Source organism: Pleurodeles waltl, chromosome 6 (genome assembly GCF_031143425.1).
Source record: "Pleurodeles waltl isolate 20211129_DDA chromosome 6, aPleWal1.hap1.20221129, whole genome shotgun sequence".
Classification (NCBI taxonomy): Eukaryota; Metazoa; Chordata; class Amphibia; order Caudata; family Salamandridae; genus Pleurodeles; species Pleurodeles waltl.
Window position 1 is genome coordinate 581,260,813 of NC_090445.1, and position 27,529 is coordinate 581,288,341.

At 49.7% G+C, this 27,529-nt stretch overlaps 1 protein-coding gene across 8 annotated transcripts in view; it reads right to left on the reverse strand.

The window, feature by feature from the left end:
- FANCE (FA complementation group E) overlaps positions 1–27,529 on the reverse strand; it is a 124,720-nt gene that overhangs the window by 30,946 nt on the left and 66,245 nt on the right. For all 8 annotated transcript variants that reach the window (XM_069238779.1, XM_069238778.1, XM_069238782.1 and 5 more), the window contains one exon: positions 12,316–12,391. In XM_069238779.1, the coding sequence (XP_069094880.1) occupies positions 12,316–12,391 (76 nt within the window). The remainder of the gene's footprint in view (positions 1–12,315; positions 12,392–27,529) is intronic.

Consider the following 27,529-nt stretch of genomic DNA (forward strand, 5'->3'; position numbering starts at 1 on the left):
ATTCACTCGGGATCTCCCATCGACACACAGGCTGAAGTAAGCTGTCCCCAGAGACCTGAGGCAAACACATGCAGGCGCAGGACTACGGTGGCAATAGGTGAAGAACGGCAGTGATTGGGGGCCCTTGAGATCCGTCCTAGACGCAGCGCATCCTCGGAATGCTGCCCTGCGCTGCAGCCTACCAACCCCTAGTGAAAGGGCACAGTGCTAGACAACACCAGGGAGCGGCATGCAAGAGGCACTACACCCCCGCGGAGAGCAAGAAAGTGAGGGCGGCGTCCTGAGACCCCGTGCCTACAGAGCGGTCCCCTCACTGGACAGCAGAGGCGTGGGAATGAGGGGGAGCCACGCTGAGAGCCGCAAAGACGTGCCGGCCTGGAGTGGCGCCTGTCAGCTCAGGTACTCCAGGCGCCGCGTGAGCTGAGGTGAGCTGGCGCTGGAGACCCGATGCAGGTACAACCCTGCGTAGAGCGGCGGCAACGACAGGGGAGACCAGTTGGAGGCGACCGGGCACCCTGTGCCGCGGGGACCCCAGACTTTGCTTTAGACACAGTGAGGCCTCTGGAGGCTGCTCCTCGCTGCGGCCTGATAACGTACTGAAAGGGATCACAAGCTGCGCTGCAGCTGCGGCCGAGAGTGCCCATCACCCCAAAGCCCCAGGAGGTCCATAGAGAGGCCAAACTTGAATGGCAACATGGAACAAAACTGCACAATCATGCTGCGCTGGTAATGAGATCCCTGACATGTTACCCCGAGTGAGTGGGGCTTCCACCTAAGGGGGGCACGTGCAGATGAGGGTGTGCTGACCGCCGGCACCCATTACAAGGCGCCCTCAATGGCGAAGCGTAGAGTATGGTCCTGGAAAGTTGGGCGCCCTCCGGGGTGATCGGGATCTAAGTGGATGAAGAGGAGTAATGGTGAGGACTCCGGGTTATCCGACAGGCACCAGCACAACCCTCAACCCTCTAGCAGGCGCCTCCAGCCCATGGGTGACCCCGACAAGGAAAGCAGAGGAGGTCCATGAACAACTGGGGCCAAGACTGGCCCAGCCTACAAAAATAACCCAAAGCGCGGCTATCACCCACATCGGGGGATTATACATGACATACAGAGGAGCACCAATACCCACCAGAGTGAGCACCTAAAAACTGGTGCCCACCATTACCATAGCACAACATAGGAAAGGCCCTCAAGCAGAGGGATGGGGACCAGCTTGTACGAACAGCCAGTGATGACTCGGAGCAGATACTGCCAGCAACAACGGCAATGACCACCAACACTTCTACACTACAAGATGTACTTCAGGCCATAGCGGCGTCACGAACAGCATTGGAGGTCAAAATCAACACATAGACCTGGGCCTCCTCCACGATTATCATTGTCAGCTGTCTTGCCCTAACAGATGCCCGCTTGACATCCATAGAACCCCGTTTAAAAACACTAGAAAGTAGAGCAGAAGACGCAGAGAACAGGGCAAGACGTAACAATATCAGAGTGGTAGGGCTTCCAGAAAAAGTTGAAAGCCCAGACATGGTGTGTTATCTAGAAGCCTGGTTCAAGACTGTGGTGGCCCCTGAGGGACTCTCCCCCTTTTTTGCACTGGAGATGGCTCTTAGAGTGCCAATTAAATCACCACCTCCAGGTGCTCCGCCATGGACAGTGGTAGCACAACTGCTTCACTTCAAGAATCGAGAATACATACTACAATAAGCGAGACTGCATGAGAACTTGATGGTGGAAAACAGCAGAGTATCAATTTTCCCTGACTTCTCTAGAGCAGTCCAATGTCAGATAGCAGCCTTTATCGCTGTAAAATGGAAACTCAGGGAACTGTAGATCTCATACTCTATGCATTTTCCTGCCCGGCTCTGAGTGGTTACCCGGACAGGAGTGGAATTCTTCACCACACCGCAAGAAGCATGGTCCTGCCTGGAGCTCTTACCTAACCCAGGCCCGAACAACCCCTCTCAGCAGCAGAAGAGGAAACGTCAACCTCGCTCCTGCCAGAGAAAGCCATCAGCCAAGATGGACCCACCCACGGCAGAGGAAGCACAAGAGGAATGACAGAGGATAGTAGCAGCAGTCGCCTCGCTGGGTCAGCACCATGTCCCTGACCCGGGGGGGAGTGGGGAGCAGACGGATTCAGGCAGTGAGTCTACGGCCTTGGCCCGCTCAAGTGTAGTCCTACCAGCAGTCACCCCAACTAGAGCGGATGAACTTATCTAGAGGGTCACAGAGAACTGCAGATGAACTCATCTAATGATCATTAATGTTCCTTCAGTGAATATACGTCGGACGCTGTGAGGACAGCACGCTTTTCCCCCACAGTGTCTGCAATAGCTCACATATAACATTATCTCACATAGATCCTTCAGTGCAGACATAAGAAGAGGAGGGCGAGATGAGAGCTAGGGGTCCCTGGAGCCCACCCCTGCATAAAGACTTACCTGACACCCACTCATAAACCGTAGCCTGAATGATAGACAGCATGAACACGTTTCTTTCTTGGTTGCTTGACAGTTTGGGCGAGCGCATCACACCTCTTGCCCTGGGGACTGGGAGTTGGGGACAATGTTATTTGGTTAACAAAAAGTATGTATTGTGCTGCCTAGATCTGTCATATATGCGTGTTGCTGTGAGAAGGGCACCCTTTCAGACGAGCCGTGGACCCCTACAATTTCTACGATGTCCTAATCTATGCCTCCAGTGGACACCACACTGAATGTCAGGGTCCTAACATGGAATGTTAGGGGGATGTGTTCCGTAGCTAAAGAACAAAGTATTTTCACACCTTACTAGACGGGGAAACCATATAGCTTTGTTGCAGGAGACACAATTAGAAGCCATTGAGGGGCGTGCCCTTCAATGGAGGTGGAGTGGCCAGGTATACTATACTACTCATTCTGCATATGCCAGGGGGACTTTACTATGGATTAAACCTGGGGTCCCATATCATCACACTGCGTCCATCATCGACCCTCTCGGTCGCTATAGTGTCCCAATTGGGAAATTGGATGGGCGATAGATAGTACTGCGAAGCATATATGGTCCTCACACTGACCAATCAGGTTTCCTGGCATCTCTCGCCAAACGTCTAGCCAGGCACTTCACGGGATCTGTATTGTTGGGAGGAGACTTTAATTGTGCGCAGACACAACCCTAGATAGATCGCATCCTTCGCTGCCATCCTCCCCGACAACCAGGACAGCTAACCTGTACTGAAACTGCCCAACTGAGTGGGGCCTAATTGACTCCTGACGAACGCATCATCCAGACCATAGAGACTACTCCTTTTACTCACCAATGTATGATTTGCACGTACAGCTAGACACATTTCTGTGCTCGCCAGACGTACACGAGCTGGCACACCTGACCGAATATCTGACTCAAACAATTTCAGATCATAATCCACTATTGCTGATACTTGGGCAGTACCCACGTGGCGGCTCCAACCGGCTCTGTTAGAAGATCAGGCTTTCGCAGACACCATTGGCGCTGACATAAATGGTTACTTTGAGACAAACGAGGGCTCGACAAACTCTAAACTGATAGAATGGAATGCTTTTAAGGCAGTGATCAGAGGGCCATGCATCTCGGCAGTCAAGGGTGAACACCGGGCGCTGCTCCACGACATAGCACAGGCTGAACAGGAGTATCACACACTAGAACAGAGGTGCCCAGATGACCCAGACCTCCAGACAGCACTTCTCACTGCCCTGGAAAACACGGCAGTAGCAATTGAGAGACTACGCTGTTATGACTATTATGCCTATGTGGCACGTACACACTCGAAGGGGGACCACACAAGCTCCCTATTGGCGTGGCTGGCAAATTCGGCATACAGGGGCTCAGTTATAGTTGAACTGACAAAATCCACAGGTTACAGCATAAATACCCAGACTGCTATCAATCGTGAATTCTATAACTATTATGCTGATCTCTACACAAGCAAAGTCAGGCCAACTGAGGCGGACATCCAAACTTTCTTATCACCTCTTGTTCTCTCAACAGTTTTGGAACAAGAGGCGACCGATTTGGGAGCAGCAAGTACACTCGCAGAAGTGAAAGACGCCATTGCTAGCATCGCGCAAAATAAAACCCCGGGACCGGATGGGCTTCCAGTTGAATATTATTATACATACATAACCAAGCTAGGCCCGAGATTGGTTGAGAAGTGTGAGGAGGCCAAGAAGTGTGGCACTCTTCCCGCATCGGCTCGGGAAACCCTAATTATCCCTCTTCTGAAACCAAGGAAACCATCTATGGACGTCACGTCTTACCGCCCCGTTGATGCTGTCAGTAGACTATAAGATATTGAGTAAAATGTTTGCTATGCGCCTTTTGCAGCATATGCCACATTTAGCCCATATAGACCAAGCTGAGTTTAGCCCCGGGCACCATGCATCCACTAGCACACGGCGACTCTTTTCTCTCCTAGATAGTGACACTTACGATAAATGGGAAGCTTTCGATAGTTTGAAATGGCAATATCTCCATAAGGTGCTTTGTATATTTGGCCTTACTGACCAGTTTGTCGCATGGACCCGATTGCTCTATGCTGAGCCAGGGTTCGCAGAGGTGCCACCATTTCGGAGAGCTATCGGGTAGAGAGGGGATCTAGGCCAGGTTGTCCACTCTCCCCCTTGCTTCTTGCTCTTGCTATCGAGCCGTTAGCCTGTATAGCTAGGAAGGGAAGCACTTACAGGGGCCTAACAGTGGCCGGATATACTCATTACATTGCACTCTATGCCAACGATCTTCTTCTCTTTTTAGGAGACGCAGGTGACGCCTTGCATGGGGCACGACACCAACTGGAGAGGTCTGGCACTATATCCGGGCTCAGCGTTAACTGGCAAAAATCTAACCTATTTCCTGTGATGGAAGGCAGAGCAACTCCCTCAGACCTCAACAAATTACATTGGGAACCACAATACTTGTCCTACTTAGGAGTCCATGTCTATCATAACCGGCTTGACCTGCTAGAGGATAGTGTAGAACGGGTGCTACGAGGGCTTCGCAGTACTATGACCTTCTGGGCATCCTTGCCACTATTAGTAGCAGGGCGGGTTGCAGTCCTGAAAATGATAGCCTTACCCTGATTGCTATACTTCTTTTCCACTCTTGCGTTATGGATCCCAAGAGCCTTTTTCAAGGAACTGAACTCTATGGTGGTCGGCTTCCTGTGGGGACTGGCAGGCGGTGACTGGCACTTACTGTGGTACAAAGACCGCTTGCGGAGGGAGAGCTGGCCATCCCCGATTTCGAGTCCTCGTATTTAGCAGGGCAGCTACAGTGGTTGACCCGATGGATGGCTAGCCGTACAATGCCCGACAAGGAGATCACCCCTTTTACCCTGGACCTTCAATCGTTGGCTAGGGTGGTCCTCGGTCTAGGTCCCCCAATTACATCCAGCTCCAATGAACTAAAGGTGATGCATAAATGTTGGTTGCGCTATCTTCGCAGGTCGAAGTGTGTCGCGCCTTAAACACCTGAAATTCCATTACAATGTTTGCTGGCGCTTCCACATGGGGGAGATTGGAGGAGACTCTCGAGTTGGGAGGCAGCCTGCGTGGCATCCATAAGCACCTTGTACGAAGCTAACTCCTTCTTAACGTTTGAAGACTTCCGTAGCCGATACAATCTCCCCCCAGGTCACTTTCTCCTATACAGAGCAGTCACAGAGGAGATTGTAGCACATTGGCAGATTGGACAAGCAGAACCTCCCCTTTCGGAGCTGTGTCAGTATCTGACGAATGCCACGGGCACCCATAAAGCAGTGGCCTGCCTTTACAGGAAAGTACGGCTAACACTATGCAAACCACTCACAATTCTTAAACAGAAATGGGAAGCGGACCTGGGCCCCGCAAACACGGATGAAGATTGGAAGGAAATATTAACTGAGATTCCAAAGGCCTCAAGAAATGCTTGGTTCAAGCTTATAAATATATATGTCTTACACAGGGCATATTTGCCGCCAGGCAAATCTCTGAGGCATTTTGGGCTGACAGAGGCCAGGTGCACAAGATGTGGCGATGTAGAGGCAGAATTTCTTCACATGTTTTGGACTTGTCCGCATGTGCAGGAGTTCTGGGGCTCTGTTATTAACTCCTAAACGGACGTGATCAAACGGGAGGGTCCCAATGATCCCAGACACTGTTTGCTCGAGGGGTATAAGCACAAGGCCTGGCATAAGGTGACCAACCAGTTCAGGAAACAGGCCTTTTTACTGGCTAAAAGAGAAATACCAATGACTTGGAAGGCAACTCGGGGCCCCCAGGAGAGAACATGGAGCAGGGAAATACTGAAATGGGCACAGGCAGAAAAGACAGTGAGGCACCAGGAAGCTATGCCAGGTCAGGGGTTGATAGAGTAAGCACGAGTTTCGGGCACCATAGTATATGATGGGAACATTTGGGGGACGCACTCCAGGACGATGCACCATCCCCCTGAGGAATCCAGGATGGCACCTACCGCACGATCGGGAGATTAATCCCCCCACACCTGACAAACACACAATGGCAAGCGATGAAGAGAAAAGTGAAGAAATCCGACTGGGGGGCACCCACCACAGCAATAGTCATCAGGCACACTGAGACACCCTGAAATAGCTAGGCACACATAAGGGATGTGGGGACGGGACCGGTTACCCGCATGGGAACTCCACCATTGAAAGATGATAAGCCAATAACAATGCATGCCAAGACTGGAAATGCAAGCTGTATAAATAGAAGTTAACTACAATGATGAGTAAGACGTAATGCTGCATATGCAATATGTGTTCCTATACCACTGACTTGGGCAATGTTGTCCGAAAGCATTAAAACACTTAATATGAAATAGCAATGACAGAAGGGTGGAGCCCCTAAAGGGTCTGAACTGTTATAATAAAAATCAATAAAATAAGTTTAAAAATAAAAAGGGTTAGCACAATGTCATGATGCAGTGTAATGTGTCTTAAAAAGATACCATATGTCAATACTGGTCAATAAGCCATCCCTTCTTTAATTAAATTTATCGAAGCCACATAAAACAGAGGAAGAAGAATGAAGTTATGCTGTCATCAGAAGCGGAAGAACTACATGATTTTAAAGTTGTTAGATAAGATTACAATCTGAGGCGGGCACAAAAGGTTGGAGGTTGAGGGGTAAGGGTGAAAGGCAAACCTTATTCAATGCAAAGAAAATATTTAGGAAGGGAGGTTTGCAACCCAAACATTTTATTATGAGATGCACATGGCTTTAGAAACCTATGTTCTTAAACCCCCACCTCTTACTGTTTAGGAAAGTCTGCATGAAAATATGGAGTATGCTAAACAGATTGCAATTATAGATGGTCCTGTACTTAAGAACTATTGATTCAACAATTTCTTCCAAAAGTAAGATAGCAAAGAGGACAACCAAACAGTGAAGGTTATGCTTTGCCCTACAGAGTTGTGCTTCATAAGAGCACATGGGCACTAGGATAGAACAGGTGCAAGACCTTATGTAAGAATATGAGGGGAGGTTCATACCAGGGTGCTCATTGCAATGAAGACATTTTTGTGTAAAAGGTTTCCTTCTGAAGGAGCAACAGAGCACACCTCGGGCATGGATAAACAGAGGCAATGTTCCATCAACTTATACAGCAAGCAGCCTGAAGAGGGAAATATTTGTGTCAAAGCCTATCATATGAAAGAAAAGTATATCCCCAGGTTACTCTTGTGACGTGATCCTCTTTAACTTTATTCATGAGACAAAGGAGTCATGTCAGAGTCCAAGAGAAACAGCGAAAAGTAATGTAATGACTGGGCAAAGTAGACCACTGGGCAATGCAGCCCAGCAGTAGAACCTTCGTAGGAATGAGAATCAGCTGCCAGAAGAGGCAGAAGACCGACCTGAAAGAGACAAGCCAAGGTTCATAATTCATAAATGAATGTGACCCTGCTAGATGAACCCAGAAAAATCAAAGAGATGACATACTGAACAAGCATTTGCAATGCAATAGGTCTCGCATTAGCTTAGAATTAGAGCTGTTGGCGTTGTAAATGATAATGACAATCTCGCCTTATAAATATTTAGCTATGTAGCATATTAAATCTTTATCAGAAATAAACTGTGTTTAATGCCAAGTTTATCAAAGAAATGCACAATCTGTAGTGGTTCCAACAGGCCCTACAAAGCACCACATTAAAAACAGCATTTGGAAGGAGCACTGTCATGTAACCATATAATCAGCCCCTAAAGGGCATAATCGCATAAGAAGAGTGACAAAGAACACTGAAGTGTAATCATATAATTAGCCCCTTGAGGGCATAGTGTAGTACAAATTTTCAGGTCTAGCAGGCCTTTTAAATATCATTTAACTGTGGAGTCAGCGGCACAAGGATGCAGTGCTGTAGGCGGCTACTAGATGTCCCTGTACAGTAAATAGCAGAAGGTGCAGTACCCCTGGTTGTGGCTAGATGTCCCTGTAGAGCCAACAGCAGAAGGTGCAGTACCAGTGGTCATGGCTAGATTTCCCTGTAGAGTCAACAGCAGAAGGTGCAGTACCACTGATTGTGTCTAGACGTCTCTGTGGAGCCAAAAGCACTCAGAGTACAGTGTTACAGAGTAGCTTCTGACTGAGTTAGTTGTGACTTGGGGCAGTTATCATCCTTGAGCCCCTGGAGAGTATAGTGCATTACATATTTGGAAGTCTAGCAGGGATGGTAGAATAGCATTACAAACAAGGCCCTTAAAACACAAACTCCTCTCAGCTGTCAAAACAAAAGTTCCAACTATAAGAGAGTTTAAATTTACATTAAAAGGTGGAAGAGGTTATGATTTTGGGGGCCCCTCTAAACTAGTGTGACCCAGAAGATGGCCTGGACAGAAAGAGCATATCGTTCTGAATGTCTTGATGGTGGTCCCATTGTTCTAGGTCCACCACAGGCAGAGTTATGGGATACAATGCGTTGTAAAGGAATGCCTGCAAAGCATTAATGGGTGAGTTTCTCGAGTGCAGTGAATATTGTAGTATAAGCTCTCCCCCTGTGCAGGGAGAGACGCTGATGAGCACAAGTATATTGTTGTTTAATTAATAGGTAAGCTACGACACACCTCTATTATATGTTGCTTACTGGACTGATCAATGCGGAACGAATAGCTGATCTAGATTTGTATATGACTGCTTGAATGTATATTTATAAAATGACATGAAATACCACACGGCAAACATTGTTTTAAAATATCTCTCAATAGATTGATTAATCTTTAAATGCAGCGTCCTCCACACTTTTTAAAATAACCACAGACATCAAACTCATTTGTTTTCTGCTCCTACTCAGGTGTATTCAGTCAACAAATGGAAACAGAGAGGCACCTGCACAAGTAGGCCAGTGTATACGTATAAGAGTGAGGGCTGACACCAGTGCCAAGGCCTAGTAACAGTCGCTTTGCATTCACAAATGGCACCTGGCTGACATTTGTAGACCTCGAGCTCCTATGGTGAGGCCCCTGTTCACAGGAGTGTTTTGCAGCGATATTCCAGGAAGCTGTAACCAGTCCCTCCCAGCGTGTATAAACATTTCACAGCCTGGGTGATGGGACCAAATCGAGGTACGTTATTCCCATATAATACATAGCCTCTAAAGAATAAGCATGTAATACAGATGTTATTATTCGTGTATAAGACAAAATGACATGTAACATGTCGTTTTTTCCCGCCAATTTTATTTCTTTTCCTTGTCAATTATTTTTTCAAGACTTTGCCCTGCAGCCTTATTCTCCACAGGATTAACTTCTGAGCACCCAGTGATCTGATTTCGGCAAAAGCAGCAGGCAGATGCTTGTGACACACAGGAGACAGGCAATATAATTAACACTGGTGCAGTACCGCTTTCATCAGTTTTATACAATACCAGCTGAAGAAACTGAAGAAGTTCTGCCATTCTGCTCTAGAGACATTATTGCACCGCGTTTTTAAAAATAATATTCTAGCAGAAGTAGTGTACACATCAATAATGCAACAGATATTTCAGAATGGTGCATTTAAAGATTGGTGAGGGTGATAGGTAATAAAAACAAGTTGTCACCTTTTGTGAACAGCGCCCCATTGCAAAAAAAAAAAAAAAAAAAACATGAGTGGAAACTGAGAAAAGACGACTTAACAAAATAAAAAAAATTTAGCTTCAAAAAATAAAACTTTGCAATTTTCTTTATCCTGCTGGCCAGGTTTTTGCCAGTCAGTCACAAGCTTCTGTTTGCAGGGCACTGGAAGCTAGAACAAAATAGTACCTCAATCACGTTGAGAGTAGTGGAAGGGCACTAATTAAGTTGAAATAAATTAGTGCTGATCCCTGCTACAAACAGAGCCCCAGAAATGATGCCAGACATGCCTTGATGAATTACGAGGCTGTAAAGAAGAGTGCCACGCAAACCAACGAGTGGTGAGCGACAGGCGGGCTGCAAACTCTTTACTGAACACATCGTCTAGCATACGAGACGCCTGTGCAAGCACATGCACTCGTAGGCTCAACCCTAAAAAGCAACATGCAACCAGGAATCTAGTAGAATAAAACATGTGTTTGAAGGATGCAGTGCAAACACCAACACTGACACAACCTATATATTTAATCTGTACTCAAAGTCACATTAAATACTTGGGAGCCAGTGAAGCTTCCTAAGGTAGGGGTGATGTGGGTTCGCCTAGGGAGACCCAGGACAAGTCTGACTGCAGCATTCTGTATGGTCTGTAACTGTCAGAGGTGAGCTGCAATCCCTGCGTAGAGAGCGTTGCCATAGCCAAGTCAGCTGGGGATGTCAGCCTAGGTGATGGTGCATCTTGAACTTTGGGGTAGCTATTTGAATATCTTACGGAGCATTCGGTGGATGAAGAAGGAGGAGACAGAGTTGACCTGATTCGTCATGGCTAGCTTGTTGTCCAGAATGATGCCTAAATTCCTAGAGTGGTCAGTGGGGGTAGAAGTAGGTCCAAGTTCTGAGGGCCACCAGGATGGGTCCCAAAAAGAGAATACCACTACCTCACACTCCATTTCTGGGTCTCTCACCAGGATTTAGGGAAGTAGCTATCCAGCACCTAACCAAATTTGAGCAGTTTCTTCAAACACCACAACATATGCTCTCGAGGTTAAACATCTTACTTGAAGCGAGTCTCCCAAAAAGACTTAAGGATAAAATTTGATCAGAAACAATGGGAAACGATTTTTGTCCACAACATGAACTTTGGCTTTCATTTGCAGTGCCAAGAGACCCTATATAAAATACTATATGGGTGGCATTACACCCCTGGCAGAATAAATATTACAAACCTGACACAACCTGAGCTCTGCTGGAGGTGGTGTGGTGACACGGGCACTATTCTATATCTGCTATGGCTATGCCCTAAACCTGGGAATTTTCAGTCTTCTATTCTCTTAACTGAAGAGATAGTATTGATAGGCAAAACAACATCCATTATACTGGGCATCCCTGTAAATGGTGTTTACCCACTACACTCCACATGAGGCAAGAGAATATCACATCTCATTCTTGGGGCAAAACAAACAGTACTACATCTGTGGGGTAAATCTGTTATATCTACATGAGACCTCTGGATGAAGAGACACTGGCAACTGGTAGCCAACAAGAAGATCTCCTTCAATTTGAAAGATGAAATGGAAAGGTTGGTGAAACTATGGAACCCGTTCCTTCAATCAATACTTTAACAAGGACAACTGAGGCCTTAAATGCCCAACAAGATTCACGCTTTAGGCCTCTTGGCCCTAGAAGACTACTTCAATGATTAATCTAAAGGATGTTTTTTACTCATGGGATACACTTGTTACTGGTGGAATGCTGCTTGAACTAAGGGAGAAGGGAGGGACAGTTAGAGGGGTTCTCAGTAGTGTTTTATGTTTGGCAGAATTCTTGTCGAGGTGTTGTACATTACAAAACACACAAAAAATTACTGAAACCAAAAGATGCAGTGAATATGCCATCCAACACAATGAGACTGATAAAAGGATAGCGTTTTTAAAAACAGGAGCAGAGCTGTCTAAGCAGACTATGGAAGGAAACAGATCATACAATATAACACAGGTGTGATATGTGACAAAAAGCAATGGTAGGTCATCCAGACTGTACAATGTTATTCTACGGTTACATCACCTTTAAGTCACCCGTGAACACATGACACTTCATTTAGTAACCGCTGCCTAGAAGAGAGTGGTACCTTCCTCACTTTGGACTAATGGCTGAATATAAGATCTACTCTATGCATGCACCATGTAAGGTGGGTTTGGGGGTTGACTTTCTTTATCCACCCGACCACCCTACTAATTATACACCATATATGTACCTTATGACCAGGATTAAATGGTTCAGCTCTAGACATTCTTCGATAATTCGGCACAAGAACTCCACAAGCACAGGTCCTGGAAGGTAAAGACAGGCAGTCACTAGCAAAGCACAGAAGTCTCTGGAGGGGGTTGGAGGAACTTAAGGGTTGACTCACAAAACATGTGAAATGTACAATACAATTGATTAATACCTGTACACGAAGTTTACATACATTTACACATGATTATATATTCATGGAACAATATTCACATACACATCCGACATATGACTGTTCTTCTAATATTGATTATACCTACTGTATGCCTTACATTCAACACATATTTGTGGGGCTATCATATCCGAGGAATGTAGTACTTTCCCACTTCAATGGACATATTTTTAAGTGAACATCTACCTTCCAGTTTGGTTTGACTTGATCCAAATCTATTTAATTAGCTTTTTGGGTACAGATAACATTACCCAGTAGCTGATTCATAGTGCTTATGCTAGTGAGGGGAATGAGAAGGATTAGGATGAAATCATTTATTTAGCAGACATCCACAGGTCGTGGAAGAAAGACGGGCAGTACGATGTTGCACTCTTTGGACCTTTACCATCAGCTGGAATCGGAGGCTTCTATAAATTCCATTGTAATAGTCAATCGTAAAAATAACCAATGCAAGAGCAAAGATGATTCTACAATGGGTGAGCAGCAGAGGTGGAAGTCCTCAGAGAATGAGTTGGAGTTAAAAGGGATTTGGGGTATTCAGCCTTAGAATCAAAGATAGGTGGTGTGCGACCTGGGGGACTTCAGTGCTATTGACATTCTGAGAATAGGGTGCTAGAAAGCCAAAAATAAGGTAGTAACTGTAGCAGACGTGAAGTGGAATTGCTACAACATAGATGGTAGTCATTTTGAAACACTTGAAGATGACAGTCTGAGACAACTGCGGCCCTTGCATGACATTGTATTTGATATTAGCCAATGCTCATGAGTAAGAGAACAGTAGTACATTGTGAGACCAGCCAGAAAACAAGGAACTAATTCACTGAAAGAAAAGGTTACTTACGTGTAACAACAGTTATCATCAAAGGTAGCTGGGAGAGGTCTAGCAGTATTTTGCTAAAGACAACATCAAACGTATATGGAGGCTGTGTGTGTCTAAAGCTGCAGGAGCCTGTGTTTAAACAGAGAGCCACACATACAGACTTCTGATTCACCCACAATCTGAATCCTATACAACCGCTACCTCAATGTTTGAAAGCCATAATAACTGACTGAAAAACAACATTTTCTACACCACTTCTAGGAGTAGACCATAAAGTAATCTGTGTCACCAAACTAGAGATTTGGCACACAAAATTCCATCCACAGAAAGGTTTTCTAATAATTCCTGTTTTTATTACTTTCTATTGTCACTACTGATAACCAGTGAACATATAAAGCCTTGGTCAACTGTTCAAACTAAGGGACAACAATGGCAACTGCTGATCCGAGACGTTGTGTCAAACGTGTCTTCCCATTCGGCTGACACTTGTCTGGGGGGATTACACTGCAAACAAGTAATAATGAAAAAAATGTCTCATACACTCATTATGTGAGCTTTACACAATAAAGTTCGAATCTCAGTCATAGCCCCTTTGATAGGACTGCTGAATGGATTTTCACCAGATTCACAGATGTGTTTGATGCCACTCCAAGGGTAATCCCCTATTTGTTGAAAAAAGCCATTATCTGCCATTGATTCAGAAGTCACTTCAGTCCATTGCTGGCTGTTCCAATGATATTAAGCTGATGGAAAGTGTTGACTAAGCAGTTATAAGAGTTCAAGTAGCTCAATGGCATTTTAGAACCTAGGCTAGTGGGGGGGTGGTCCTGCCTCATCCTGGCATCAACACTACACTGCTTGATGTTCCATAAAGTTACTATGGCTCACGGACTGAAGAAGTCTGTCTAGGCTCAGCATGTTTGAATTCACTGTGGTCCTCCAATACATCACCTCAAGTACACTTTTTGTGCTGTGGACAGCACACTGAAAGTTTTCCTGAAATTGACAAACTTCACTCGTACCACGTCTTTGGTACTCAAATGTCCAGTTCCTCAGAGCTCTCATTTCTTCAACATCGACCAGATGGGTCAAAAGGCTATCTTTTCAGTCCTCTGTTCACAATACCCCAAGCACTAAATACGACCAAGGCCAAGTCCATGCAATTTATCAATATGTCCCAGCCTAGACATATAGGCCCTCATTATGACATTGGCGATAAGTACCGTTTACCGCCATACTGACTGCTGCCAACATACCGCCGTCGCAGCGGATTACCGCCACCCATATAATGACCCACACATAGAAATCCGTCACTATACAGCCATACACACAAGTCCGCCAGCTCAAAGGTCAGTGATAAACTGGCGGTAGCAAAACTCACACCGTTACGCCAACAGAACTACGCCCACAGCATTATGACCCACGAATCACCACATCGGACATTCAATGACGCTAAACCATTGGCCGCACATACCGCTGCGCTCAAAATACACACAACCTAACAAAACAACACCACATTGGACAATTTGAATAACACACACTGGTACACATACACACACCACACCCACACCACTATAAAACACACACCCACATTACCCACAACCCACAAACAATTGCCACAAGAGAGATAGCAAGACCACAGCCACACACTACCATCACCTATACACCATTCAAGCACCTTTCATCACACACCCCAACACATCCTCCCACACACCCTCACCCACACCACTCACAATACACCCATGGCACCACAACGACAACCCAGGTTCTCAGAGGAGGAGCTAAGGGTCATGGTGAAGGAAATCATCCGGGTAGAGCCACAGCTATTCGGATCTCAGATGCAGCAGACATACATTGCTAGGAAGATGGAGCTACGGCGGAGAATCGTGGACAGGGTCAACGCCATGGGACAGCACCCCAGAACAAGGGATGACATCAGGAAGAGGTGGAAGGTGCGTTCCACAGCAGCAAGACACCAAATAGCTGTACAGAGGACTGGCGGTGGACCCCCCACCTCTCCTGGCTGGAGTAGGAGGGGGACTGGACTCTGGTAAGTCAACTCACTATTACTATCACCCTCTACCTGCATGCCATCACATACCCCCACCCTTACCCTCACTCCCATCACTCCACCACCTCAAACACACACCACCATCACAATGCACCCCTCCCAATACCAAGCCCTGCATGTAACACCAACGCATGGACCCCCATCACAGACCTGCATGGACACCCATCACTAAAACATGCACAATAGAGAGAATCACCTAGCCCACAAAATAACTACTCACACAAGGCAAAGCTGATAGGGTAATAACAACCATAGAGGGCAACACACCCATGCACAAGATGACACACACAGAAACAAGAACACTGCATTTACATCCCAACAGCTCCCCCACCCAATGTCACCGGAGAGGAGGTGCTAGCAACATCCAGTACGCCTCCCCCCCCCCCCAGAAGAGGCCTACAGTGATGACAGCAGCTCTGGATGCCTGGATCTGGAGACCAACCTGGCCCATCAGAGAGGACAGTTGGTAACCCAGGCACAGTCCCATACCACCACAGAGCCTCCCCCCTCAGGAAACACCAGCACAGTACCCACCCAGCAGGCCCATACCTCTGTCCCCAGGACACGGCAATCAGCAGTGTGTCCACCACTACAGGAACCCCAGGCCACCCCTCAAACACAGGACGATCAGGGAACTGGGGTTAGTGGCAGTGGGTACACTGTTAAAGGGACAGAGGCACAGGACAATAGGGAAGCTGTGAGGACTGCTGTGCGACAGGGGGAGGACAGGCCCAGGGAACCGACTCTCCAGGAGGCACTCACCAACATCCTGGGAGCATACCACTATTCCCAGGAGACGATGGGCCAGATACTGGACAAGTTGCAGGAGACCCAGCGGCTGCAGGAGGGACAGTACCTGGGGATCAGGGAGGACTTGAAGGACATAAAAACCACCCTGGTCACCATTGCAGGGGTGCTGGTAGACATGGCCAACACCATGAGGGAGGCAGTGGCACACCAGCGGGTCCCTGACACTAGCCAAACCGATGAACAGCCTTCCACCTCCGCTGCCGCTAGTGGACAGGAGGCCCCGCCACAGGAACAACAGGCCACCAGCACCCCACCCCATGCAGAAGGAGAACCACCCCACAAACAGTCCTTGCGATTCAGGCAGAAGCCAGAGACTATTGCCAAGACCCCCGCTAGGAAATAAGACTCTTCTGATTGTCACCCTTGTGTCCCACTCTGTCACCCTGTCCACCTTGAACTGCCATTGCTCCACTTCCTATGCCCCCTTGGACAATGCACCGGTGATATAAATAGACTGGACTCTTACCTGAACATTCCTCCACCATCACCCTAAGCCTATTGCACACCCCCCTCTACTTATTAGCACTTAAATAAACACCATTTGAATAAATACAAGTATGGAGTCTGTTAAATAATTGAACTATGTATTTGTTTAACAAGCTTTAAAAACTACAATACAACTGTACAGAAACGTATACATAGGAATGAACTGTAGTTGGCTGCAGTCAACATACGAGGAGCAATAGTGGGGCACAAATGTCTGAAAATAGAGATGTCAAAGGGTACAGTAAGTGTCCATAGAAGTGGGAAAATCAGCCTGCCAGTGACAATGTCAAACACAAAACTGTCAATGCAAAGTGAAATTACAGTGTCTTACCTGTGTGTCATTGGAAGTATTGTCTTATTATAGCACTTCTGTTGTCCTCATCCTCATCCTCTGCCTCCTCATCTTCACTGTCCACAGGGCCCACTGCTGCCACACACCCATCTCCAACCTCCTCCTCCTGCAGAAAAGGCCCCTGGCAACATAAGGCAAGGTTGTGCAACATACAGCATGTCACGATGATCTGGCAGACTTTCTTGGGTGAGTAGTAGAGAGACCCACCAGATAGATGGAGGCAATAAAACCTGGCCTTCCGAAGGCTGAATGTCCTTTCAATTATTCTTCTTGTTTGCCCATGGGCGTCATTGTAACATTCCTCTGCCCTTGTCTTGGGATTCCTCACAGGGGTCAGTGGCCATGAGAGGTTGGGGTAACCAGAGTCACCTGCAGATATCGAGGGACAACTGTTAGACACACACTAACCCTTGGGGCCCACACCATACCCATACACCAACACCTACTGGGTGGGAACCAGGGCTCACCTATTAGCCACACCCTGTGCTTCTGGAGCTGAGCCATCACATATGGGATGCTGCTATTCCTCAGGATTAAGGCATCTTGCACAGACCCAGGATACTTTGCATTGACATGGGAGATGTACTGGTCCGCCAGGCACACTATCTGCATGTTCATGGAGTGAAAGCTCTTTTGATTTCTGAACACTTGTTCATTTCTCTAAAGGGGGGGAGGGGGACAAATGCAATATGTGTACCATCTATTGCCCCAATAATGTTGGGGATATGTCCCATTGCATAGAAATCTGCTTTCACTGTGGCCAAATCCTCCACTCAATCAATCAATCAAAAAAATGTATAGCGCGTGCTACTCACCCGTGAGGGTCTCAAGGCGCTAGTGGGGGGGGGTTACTGTTCGAACAGCCATGTCTTGAGCTTTTTTCTGAGGAGTAGGAGGTCTTTGGTTTTACGGAGGTTGGTGGGTAGGGAGTTCCAGGTTGTGGGGGCAAGGTAGGAGAAGGCCCTGCCTCCTGTGGTGGTTCGGTGGATGCGGGGGACTGTAACTAGTGCGAGGTTGGCTGATAGGAGGTTGCGGGTGGGAGTGTGGAAGTTCACTCTTTCGTTGAGGTAGGTCGGGACGGTGTTGTTGAGGGATTTGTGTGCGTGGATGAGGATCTTGAAAGTGATTCTCTTGTCTATGTCCTCCAGCTGGGGGAAAACGATGTAGCTGCACATGTGTTTAATCAGGACAGACAATATTCTGGTCAGCACTATTGAGAACACTGGCTGAGACATTCCTGCTGCAAGCCCACTGTCACTTGGAAGGAGCCAATTACCAGGAAAAGGAGCACTGATAGGACTTGCACAAGAGGGGGGATCCCTGTGGGCTGGCGGGTGGCAGATATCAGGTCAGGTTCCAACTGGGCACAAAGCTCTGTGATTGTGGCCCTGTCCAGTCTATGGGTGAGGATAATTTGCCTGTACTCCATTGTTGCCAAGTCCACCAGGGGCCTGTGCACGGGGGGGATGTCTCCTTCTCTTAATCATCCGCATCGGTTGCAATCTAGGGGGAAAACAGTGAGCAGCTGGTCATTATTCCATATTTCCAAACACTACACGGCATTGCATGTTGTGACTAACAGTACATTGTTGGATAGGCCCAAATGGAGCCTATGTGTACTGTGACGCAGTTAGGTGCCATGGCCTGCCCCCCCCCCCATGAAATGGCGTCCACCTGTCCTGTATGGAGGGACAGGTGAAAATTTGTTAATTCCGCTGACGTTGTGTGCCGTTACGGAAGGCGGTCGACAACCGCCGTGGAACTCCTCATTGGATATCATTGGGCCCTATGGGTTACAGTGGCCAATGGTGATATACGCCGGCGGTGACGGTACGCACCGCTGCGGACGTGACCGCCAATTTCTATCTGTTCACTCACTTGCTACCTAACATTCAACAGGAGAGGACCTACGCTGCAAGTGCTGCTGTGACCTGTGTCTGGAACTGACCAAGGCCCGTGTCACTGGGGAAAGGGTCCCTGCCTTCATCACTGCGGAGTTGGAGAGACTGGTGGATGGGGTCCTACCCCAGTACCGAATGCGGTCTGGGCCTCCAGACCAACAGGTGAGTACACTGTGAGCACGATGCATGGGGCGTGAATGCATGGAGTGCTGTGTGGGGGGGGGGGGTTGGTGGAAGGGCCCTGGGCAGCGTGCTGTATGTATGGTGGGCAATGTCTGTGCATAAAGTGATGTGAGGGGTATGGTGGGCCATGAGTGTAACAGGCAGGACGGTCTGACTGATACCTTTTCTTATGTGTATTTCTCTGCAGGTCAGCGCCCATCAAAAAAAGGGCATATGGCGTGCCATCGCTAAGGACGTGCGGACCTTGGGGGTCTATGGCAGGCGGAGCACCCACTGTCGCAAACGGTGGGAGGACCTGAGACACTGGGCATGGAAGTCGGCAGAGGCCCAGCTGGGGATGGCCTCTTAATGAGGAAGGGGTGCCCGTTGAACCCCGACCCCCCTGATGGCCCGCATACTGGCAGTGGCCTATCCGGAGCTGGATGGGCGCTTGGGGGCATCACAGCAGCCACAAGGGGGTAAGTACAGTGCCCCAATATAATACTTGCGCGTGGTGGGGTGGCATACGGGTGGGGGATGTGGGCCAGTGGGTGCCCCTAGGACAGGCCGGACATTGCAGGGTAGGCCCTATGTTGGGCAGGGTCTGATGTACACCTCCTCCAACTAAGCTAGTAGGCATCCACTACCGGGCAGGCGTCTGTGGGTCTCAGGTATGCTGCAATTGGCGTTAGGTATCCTTATTCATGGGCTGGTGACTAGCATTGTGACTGTTATTGCATTGTCTAGTGCTTAGGGCTGTTCCCTGTGTGTGTCGTGTATGTCAACAGTGGTGTTGTTGCCGCCATTGACCAAGGGTATCCTTTGTCTCTCCACCCCCTTTTTGTTTTGTCACCCTGCCCTTATGTGCATTAGCATCATCTGGCAGAGGAACAGAGGCACCAGCGACGGGGAAAGCTGCATTCCACAGGCCCAGGAGGCCGAATCTACCGACGGTGAGGGCACCAGTGGGACGGAGGACGAGGGGAGCACCATGGCGGAGACTGGAGGGGACAGTTCCGACAGTGATACCTCCTTGATGGAAACTCCCTGGTGGTGGCGGACTCCTCTGTGCCCACCCCAACTACAGGTACAGCAGCCACCCCGTACCAGCACTGCCCTCCCAGCAACCCCTCAGTGTGTTTCCCGTGCCCGCTCACCCAGAAGCGGTGGGCATCTCCTTCGCCCCAGGCACCTCAGGCCCTGCCCCATCTCGGTTGGGCCGCCATGCCAGAGTGAATGCCCTCCAGGAATGCATTTGTTGCCCTGCTGCCCTGAGTAAGGAGACTATTGACCTCCTGCGATCCATCTCTTTTGGGCAGTCAACCATTGTGAATGCCATCCAGGGGCTGGCAGCCCATTTTCAACAAACAAATGCATTCCTGGAGGGCATTCACTCTGGCATGGCGGCCCAACCGAGATTAATCCAGGCTCTGGCCTCCTCCCTGATGGCAGCCATTGTCCCCGTTTCTAGCCTCCCCCCTCCAACTTCCTCTGCCCAACCCCATTCCCCTCAATCCCAACCTATCCCAAGCACACAGGCAGACCAGCATGCACCCAGGACAACACACAGGAGTGGTTCAGGCAAACACAAGCACCACACATCATCCCACAGGCACTCACACAAACACCATCCAGATGCAGACATACCAACATCCACTACCTCCACTTTGTCCCCCGCCCCCTCCTCATCCAACTCCCTCCCAGTTGCGTCTACACTCACACCTGCTTGTGCTACATTCTCATCCACTACCACCATCAAGCCTATCACTACACGCCCCTCACTTGCAATCACCACCCCCACACCCATGCACACGTTCCATGTGTCCTCTCCCACTGTGTCTGTGCCCCCTCCTCCCAAATGCAAGCACTCAAACACCCAACAGCCATCCACCTCACAACAGCAGCCAGCCCATGCGCTTGCACCTGCACCCAAACACAGCAGACATACACCTACTACAACCACTTCCTCTTCCTCCACTCCCAAACCTTCAACCTCTTTCCGCTCCAATGTCCCTAAGAAGTGTTTCCTCTCTACCTTTGACCTCTTCACTACCACTCCCCCTTCCTGTCCTTCTCGTCGGGCCAGGGTGGTCAGAACCCAGACGAGCACCTCAGCAACCCAGTCCATGGCCACAGTAGTGTCAACAGCTACTGCAGGTGGGAGAGGATCCCGGGCACGAGGCAGCAACAATGACAGGTGCATCAAGGAAGGGCAAGGAAGCACCACTTGCTGTGACAAGGAAGGGCAAGGAGGCACCACCAGCTGCAGGAGGGAAGGGCAAGGGGCAATCCCCGGCTGCTGACAGGAAGGGCAGGGGGCCTGCACTCACAGACAGGAAGGACAAGCCTGGTGTTGGGACTCAAACGGAGCCCCCACCGCCAACCATGGTGGTTCAGCCGTCTGAGGCTGCAGGGGTAAGGGCTGGAGCCTCCCCCCACCACTGCCAGCACTGCCACTAGCACCGCCACCAGCACCTCTGCCAGCAGCAGCCCCAGTGGGCAGCCGTACGAGGCTGCAGGGGATCGGCTGGAGCCTCCCCCTACTACTGCCAGCAGCACCGCCACCAGCAGCAGCCCCAGTGGGCAGCCGTCCGAGGCTGCAGGATAAGGGCTGGAGTCTCCCCTCACCACTGCCAGCACCGCCACCTGCACCGCCACCAGCACCACTGCCAGCACCGCCACCAGCACCACTGCCAGCAGCAGCAGCCCCAGTGGGCAGCCGTCTGAGGCTGCAGGGAATGGGCTGGAGCCTCCCCCAACACTGCCAGCCCCGACACCAGCACCGCCACTGGCACCACTGAGCAGCCGTCACTACTGGCGGACAGTGTGTAGTCCTGCCTCAATGGGCTGTTGTGCGTCCTGGCCCCTGCAAATCCTGTGGGTCTGACACCCAGGTGAGAGACTGTGACCTTGCACTCCCCAAGATCTGAATCACAGGGCACAGTGTCCCCTCTAGAACCAGTGGAAGAAGCCATCCACTCACCCAATCATTCCCAAGATGAAGCACACTGGGCACAATGCCCCTCCAGAACCAGTGGAAGAAGCCATCCACTCACCCCATCCTTCCCAGGATGAAGCACACAGGGCGCAAGGCCCCCTCCAGAACCAGTGGAAGAAGCCATCCACTAGATCCACTAGAGAGACTGTGGCCTTGCACTCCCCAGGACCAAGCAGTGGGCAAACCACCCACTAGAGAGACTGTGGCCTTGCACTCCCCAGGACCAAGCAGCGGGAAAACCACCCACTTGAGAGACTGTGGCCTTGCACTCCCTAGGACCAAGCAGTGGGTAAACCACCCACTTGAGAGACTGTGGCCTTGCACTCACCAGGACATCGCACAGGGCATGTAGCCCCCTCAAGGACCAGTGGAGTTGTACCATCTTCCGGATGAGGTGCCCCCCACATTCGCCGTCCCCCGGAGGTGCCCATGTATTTTCGACCTGATGCCCCTGCAGTGTTCTCTCCATGTTGTTGCAGGAGTGAGGTGGGGCCTTGGCCTATGTGATGTGGCCCTGTGGCCCATGGACACTGAGGACTGGGCAGTGTCCCTACATTTGTACATATGTAGATACATTTGTATTTTGATGCACTTATTCATGTTATTTTATCATATTACATTCACCTTCTTCCAATCATTTTGTCATTGCATTATTACTGAGGGGTACGGGTGGATATATAGGGGGTCATTCTGGCCCCCGCGGGCGGCGGGAGCCGCCCGCCTGGAGGGAGCCGCCATATGGCCGCTCCGCGGTCGAAAGACCGTGGAGGCCATTCTGGCTTTCCCGCTGGGCTGGCGGGCGACCGCCAGACGGCCGCCCGCCAGCCCAGCGGGAAACCCCTCCCCACGAGGAAGCCGGCTCCGAATGGAGCCGGCGGAGTGGGTATGTGCGACGGGTGCAGTGGCACCCGTCGCGTATTTCAGTGTCTGCAAAGCAGACACTGAAATACAAAGTGGGGCCCTCTTACGGGGGCCACCGCAGTGCCCATGCCATTGGCATGGGCACTGCAGGGGCCCCCAGGGGCCCCACAACACCCCATACCGCCATCCTGTTCCTGGCGGGCGACCCGCCAGGAACAGGATGGCGGTATGGGGTGTCAGAATCCCCATGGCGGCGCAGCAAGCTGCGCCGCCATGGAGGATTCTGCAGGACAGCGGAAAACCGGCGGGAGACCGCCGGTTTTCCTGTTCTGACCGCGGCTGAACTGCCGCAGTCAGAATGTCCTGAGGAGCACCGCCAGCCTGTTGGCGGTGCTCCTGCATCCCCGGCCCCGGCGGTCCTTGACCGCCGGGGTCGGAATGACCCCCATAGTGTTTGTGCATCTGATTGTGTATATGGTGTTGGGGTGGGGGTTTTGCGTGTGTGTGTCACACTCTTTTTCCTCCCCCTCCCTTGTGTGCTTGGAGGCAGTACTCACCGTGGTCGTCTTCGCCGGCGTTGCTGCTCATAATGCAGGAAAAGGTAGACGAGCATCGGAAATATGTGCAGCTCTGGCTCCATGGCATCGTGGTTGTTCCCTGAGTCTCCAGAGGTGAGTCCTTCGACTTCTGTTTCCGCCGTGCTTTTGATGTCGTTGGTACCGCCCCGGAAAAGGTGGCGGATAGGCCTGTCGTAATAGTGTGGGCGGTACATTGTCTTCCGCCTGGCTGTTGGAGGTTACCGCCATGGTGCTTGTTGATACCGCCGTGGCAGTTGGTGTGTTAAAGTGGCTGGCTAACTGAGCAGTGTCCGCCGTGGTCATAATTCGCCAGGGTTGTAATGAGGGCCATAGTGTCACCCCAGCACCTTGATGTCAGTTCCTTTTACATTTTTTCTGAAACAGACTTCTAGCTGCAGATTCTTCCCTTTTGTTTTGAATATTCCCTAGGCATCAGACGGGATCCAAAACTTTTCAATAGTACCTTGGTACTCTGTCAGGTGGCGGGTGCCATGCAGATCCGCACTGATGCTGTTCCACTCTGGAAATGACGTGGAGGCTCATACAGGTGCCACCCCTCTGCAATGAGGTCAGTTTCTTTCGCCACAAGGGATCCAGAACTCCCTTTGTGTCTCTCAGAGATATTTTCTAAAAAATGTTTTCCAGTGTGCAAGGGATGTCACCCCACAAAAAATGCCAGGTTTCAGGCCCTGTACATACTGTTGCAAACAAATGTCTGGGACAGATCCCCACAAGGTATGCTTGTGGTGTTGCGCCACGACTCAAAGGACTGCAGCGACTGCTCACCGATTAATCTGAAAGCCATCAGGGAGTGCGAGGCAGAGCTATATGTTACCCAGCACAAAATGATTCCTTGTAGGAACTGCTCCATGTTGCGGTCCGTGTCTAACATTCAGTCTCTTCCCCCACATGCAGAGCTGTCACAGCCACGTAAGAGGTCAATCTTCGTTGTGGTCTAAATCATTAGGTACGTCTAAAAAAGAACACAAGAAATCAAGAGCAATTCTGATCCCTCGCATCATTCGCATTTACCTGAGCAGGCACAGGGCAGCACCACACCTCTCAATTTTATCTCCTGAAGTCAGCCAAGTTCTGAGCCAATTCTGCATTTGGTCCTAGCACAACCAGATTTTCTGGGGCAGTCAGCCATGCTCCAACAAATCGAAGAGTTCCGCATGGCCAAGCTACAGCTTTTCAGATCCTTACAGACTCCTTTTGGTGCGTCTTCATGCCGAAAGAGTTAATCTGGAGTACCGCTGTTGAATTTGCCTATCTGACTCTCCATGTCCATCTGGCATCCGGCACATCCCACTTCCGGTGCCACGAACTTCACTCGCCCCTGGCTCTTTGACACAGATGCCAATGATACCCAAGGAGGAGGTCCCAATTGTTCTATTCGATTCCAAGTCAACACAGATACAACCCAAGGTACCGCTCCCAACCCCTCCTTGATTTGCCACCCCCACAAGGGAAACAACACACTTTACATTCACTTTTTGAGAAGGACTCGGACAATGACTATGATCAAGCTGATGAGTTTGCTCAACTCTAACAGGATGATAATTGGTACGAAGACCCACCAGAGGCCAATGGTTTTAATCCTTCTCCTGAAACGTGTCTCCTCTTGTCCCCTGGATCTACCATTGAGGATTCTGCTTCCTAACACTTTTCCTACTGCTCCCCCAGACAGGGAGTCTAAGGGGTTCGAAATATTTAGCAAAGTGTGTTTTCGTCCAACATTCTGGCCCTCAAATCCATTAATGTCAGCTGCTCGTTAGGCTGTTACTCCCACGCCCTTTGAGATTTGGTGGCACAAGTCCTCCTAGGTGCACCAGAAGACCTTCCACCTGTTTTAGCTCGGGCAACTCAAGATGGCTAAGATGCGGGCAAGTCCATTATTTATTGTGGCTTGGACACCACTGACTCTATAGGGTGGGCCAAAGGCACATCCATTGCAATTCGCCGCCGTGCATGACTGCGATCAATTGGGTTCTCAGGCAATGTCACGTCCTCACAGATGGGTATACCCTTTGAAGGGTCTCGTCTCTTTGGGGACAGGGCAGATTCTGCTTTCCAGGGTTTTAAGGGGAGCAACACTATTCACACTCTTTAGTTCTCTCCACCCTACCTCACCAACTGCAACAGTTCCACCGCTTTCACTGGGGACCCAGCAGTTGCAAGAGCACAGCCACCTTGTGGGAGGAGTGTAGGAAAGTGACCCTTTGTGACATGGTCACCCCACTTTTTGCCTGGTAATTGATGCAATGTTGATGGAAAGTGCACTGGGTTCCTGCAAACGAGGTCCCCAGTGCCAGATCTCTTTTCCTAAAACTCAGAAATTGTTCCCCCTTTGGCAACACCTTTGACCTCCCGCCTCCCATAAGTCCCTGGTAAATGGTACCCCGGTACTCAGAGTATGGGTACCAAACAGGGTCCACAAGGGCTGCAGCAGGTATTTTGCCAGCCTTCTGGACCCCTCACCTAACACATGCAGGTTGCCATTGCAGACTGCATGTCTTGGCACAGCTAAAAGTGAAAACATGACATGGCACACAGCCTGTGTGCCATGTTCCCTAACACTGCATGCAATATGCGCAAGTCACCCCTACAGTAGGCCTTAAGGCAGAGTGCATTATACTACATGTGATGACATATCTGCAAGAGCAGACATGCCCCTGCTATGTCTTTGTTGATTCTTAGACATAGTGAGTGAACATGGAAGCAATTTTGAGTATGTGCTTGACACCAGTCACTGTGAGTTCCCAAGCTACATGATGTCTTCAGTGAAAATAGGAATGTTTAGTATCAAACATCTTGTATTAATAAACCCTCACCGATGCCAGTGATAGGTTTATTAATGCAGGCACCCAGAGGGCACCTTAGAGGTGCTCCCTAAAAGCCTACTAACTACTAGTCTGTGACTGACTAGCTTTAGCCGGCCTTCCACACTGTGTAATGATTCGGACCCCCAAGGGTGACAGCCTTTGCTTTTGTGCAGTCAGAAACAAAGCCTGCTCTGGGAGAGGTGTTTACACACCCCACCCAACAGCATGACATACAAATCTGTATTTCAAGGCAGGGGGGCTTCAAAGACGCCCACTGCCTCTGGTATGCAGATATGGCTTCCCTCAAAGGAGAGATGCTGACCCCCTTGCTCCAGGGCCTATTTGGCACCTTGACAGGTGGGAAATGTAGTATTCAGAGAGGTGTGTCCACCCCTCAGATCAGTTCCACCCCTAAAGTGAGCTGCCTTATGTGGGCACGACATTTAGAAATTTGCCTTCTTGGTGTTGGCAGAAGTAGGAACTCTGGGACAGGATTATGCCCACTTCCTAGGGGATGTGGTCATAGGGGATGTAGTACCCCACTGGCTACTACTCTACACATCCCTAGCAAACCCTAAACTCAGTATTTAGGGGAACAGCTGGCCACAGAAAACCAAATTCCTTCTGACCTACGAAGGACATTCAAGAGCTGCAAAAGCAAAGCCTGAGGAAGAAACACCTGACTTGGGGCAGCCCTGACGGCCTGTCTGCTGTTTCTCAACGATTTGTGCCAAAGTTGACATGTCCTGCAAGCTGCTGTGCCTACAAAAGCCTGGTAAGACTGCCTTGCATCAACAAAGACCCAGCAGCTACTGTGGAGCAGCAGAGCTGCTTCTCTGCATTTTGCAGGCATCTTAAGAGACCTGCAAGGACTTCAGACTGCAAAAACCCAAAACCGGATAGCACCTCCGCACCCGTGCCGCCTAGCCTGAGCTGAAGTGGGCCAATGGTGCCAACGTGGTTCTCCAGAGACAAAGCCCATCTTGGACTTGAGCACTGTGCACTCACCAACTGTTGCCGGCAGCCTCTTCCCGCAGACCCCCTCAACCAGGAGTGCACCCGGTGGGGAAAACCCGATGCCTCAGGACACCTCTGCACCCGTTGCCCGGAGAGAAGAGGACCGAAGGTGTGCCTCCATCC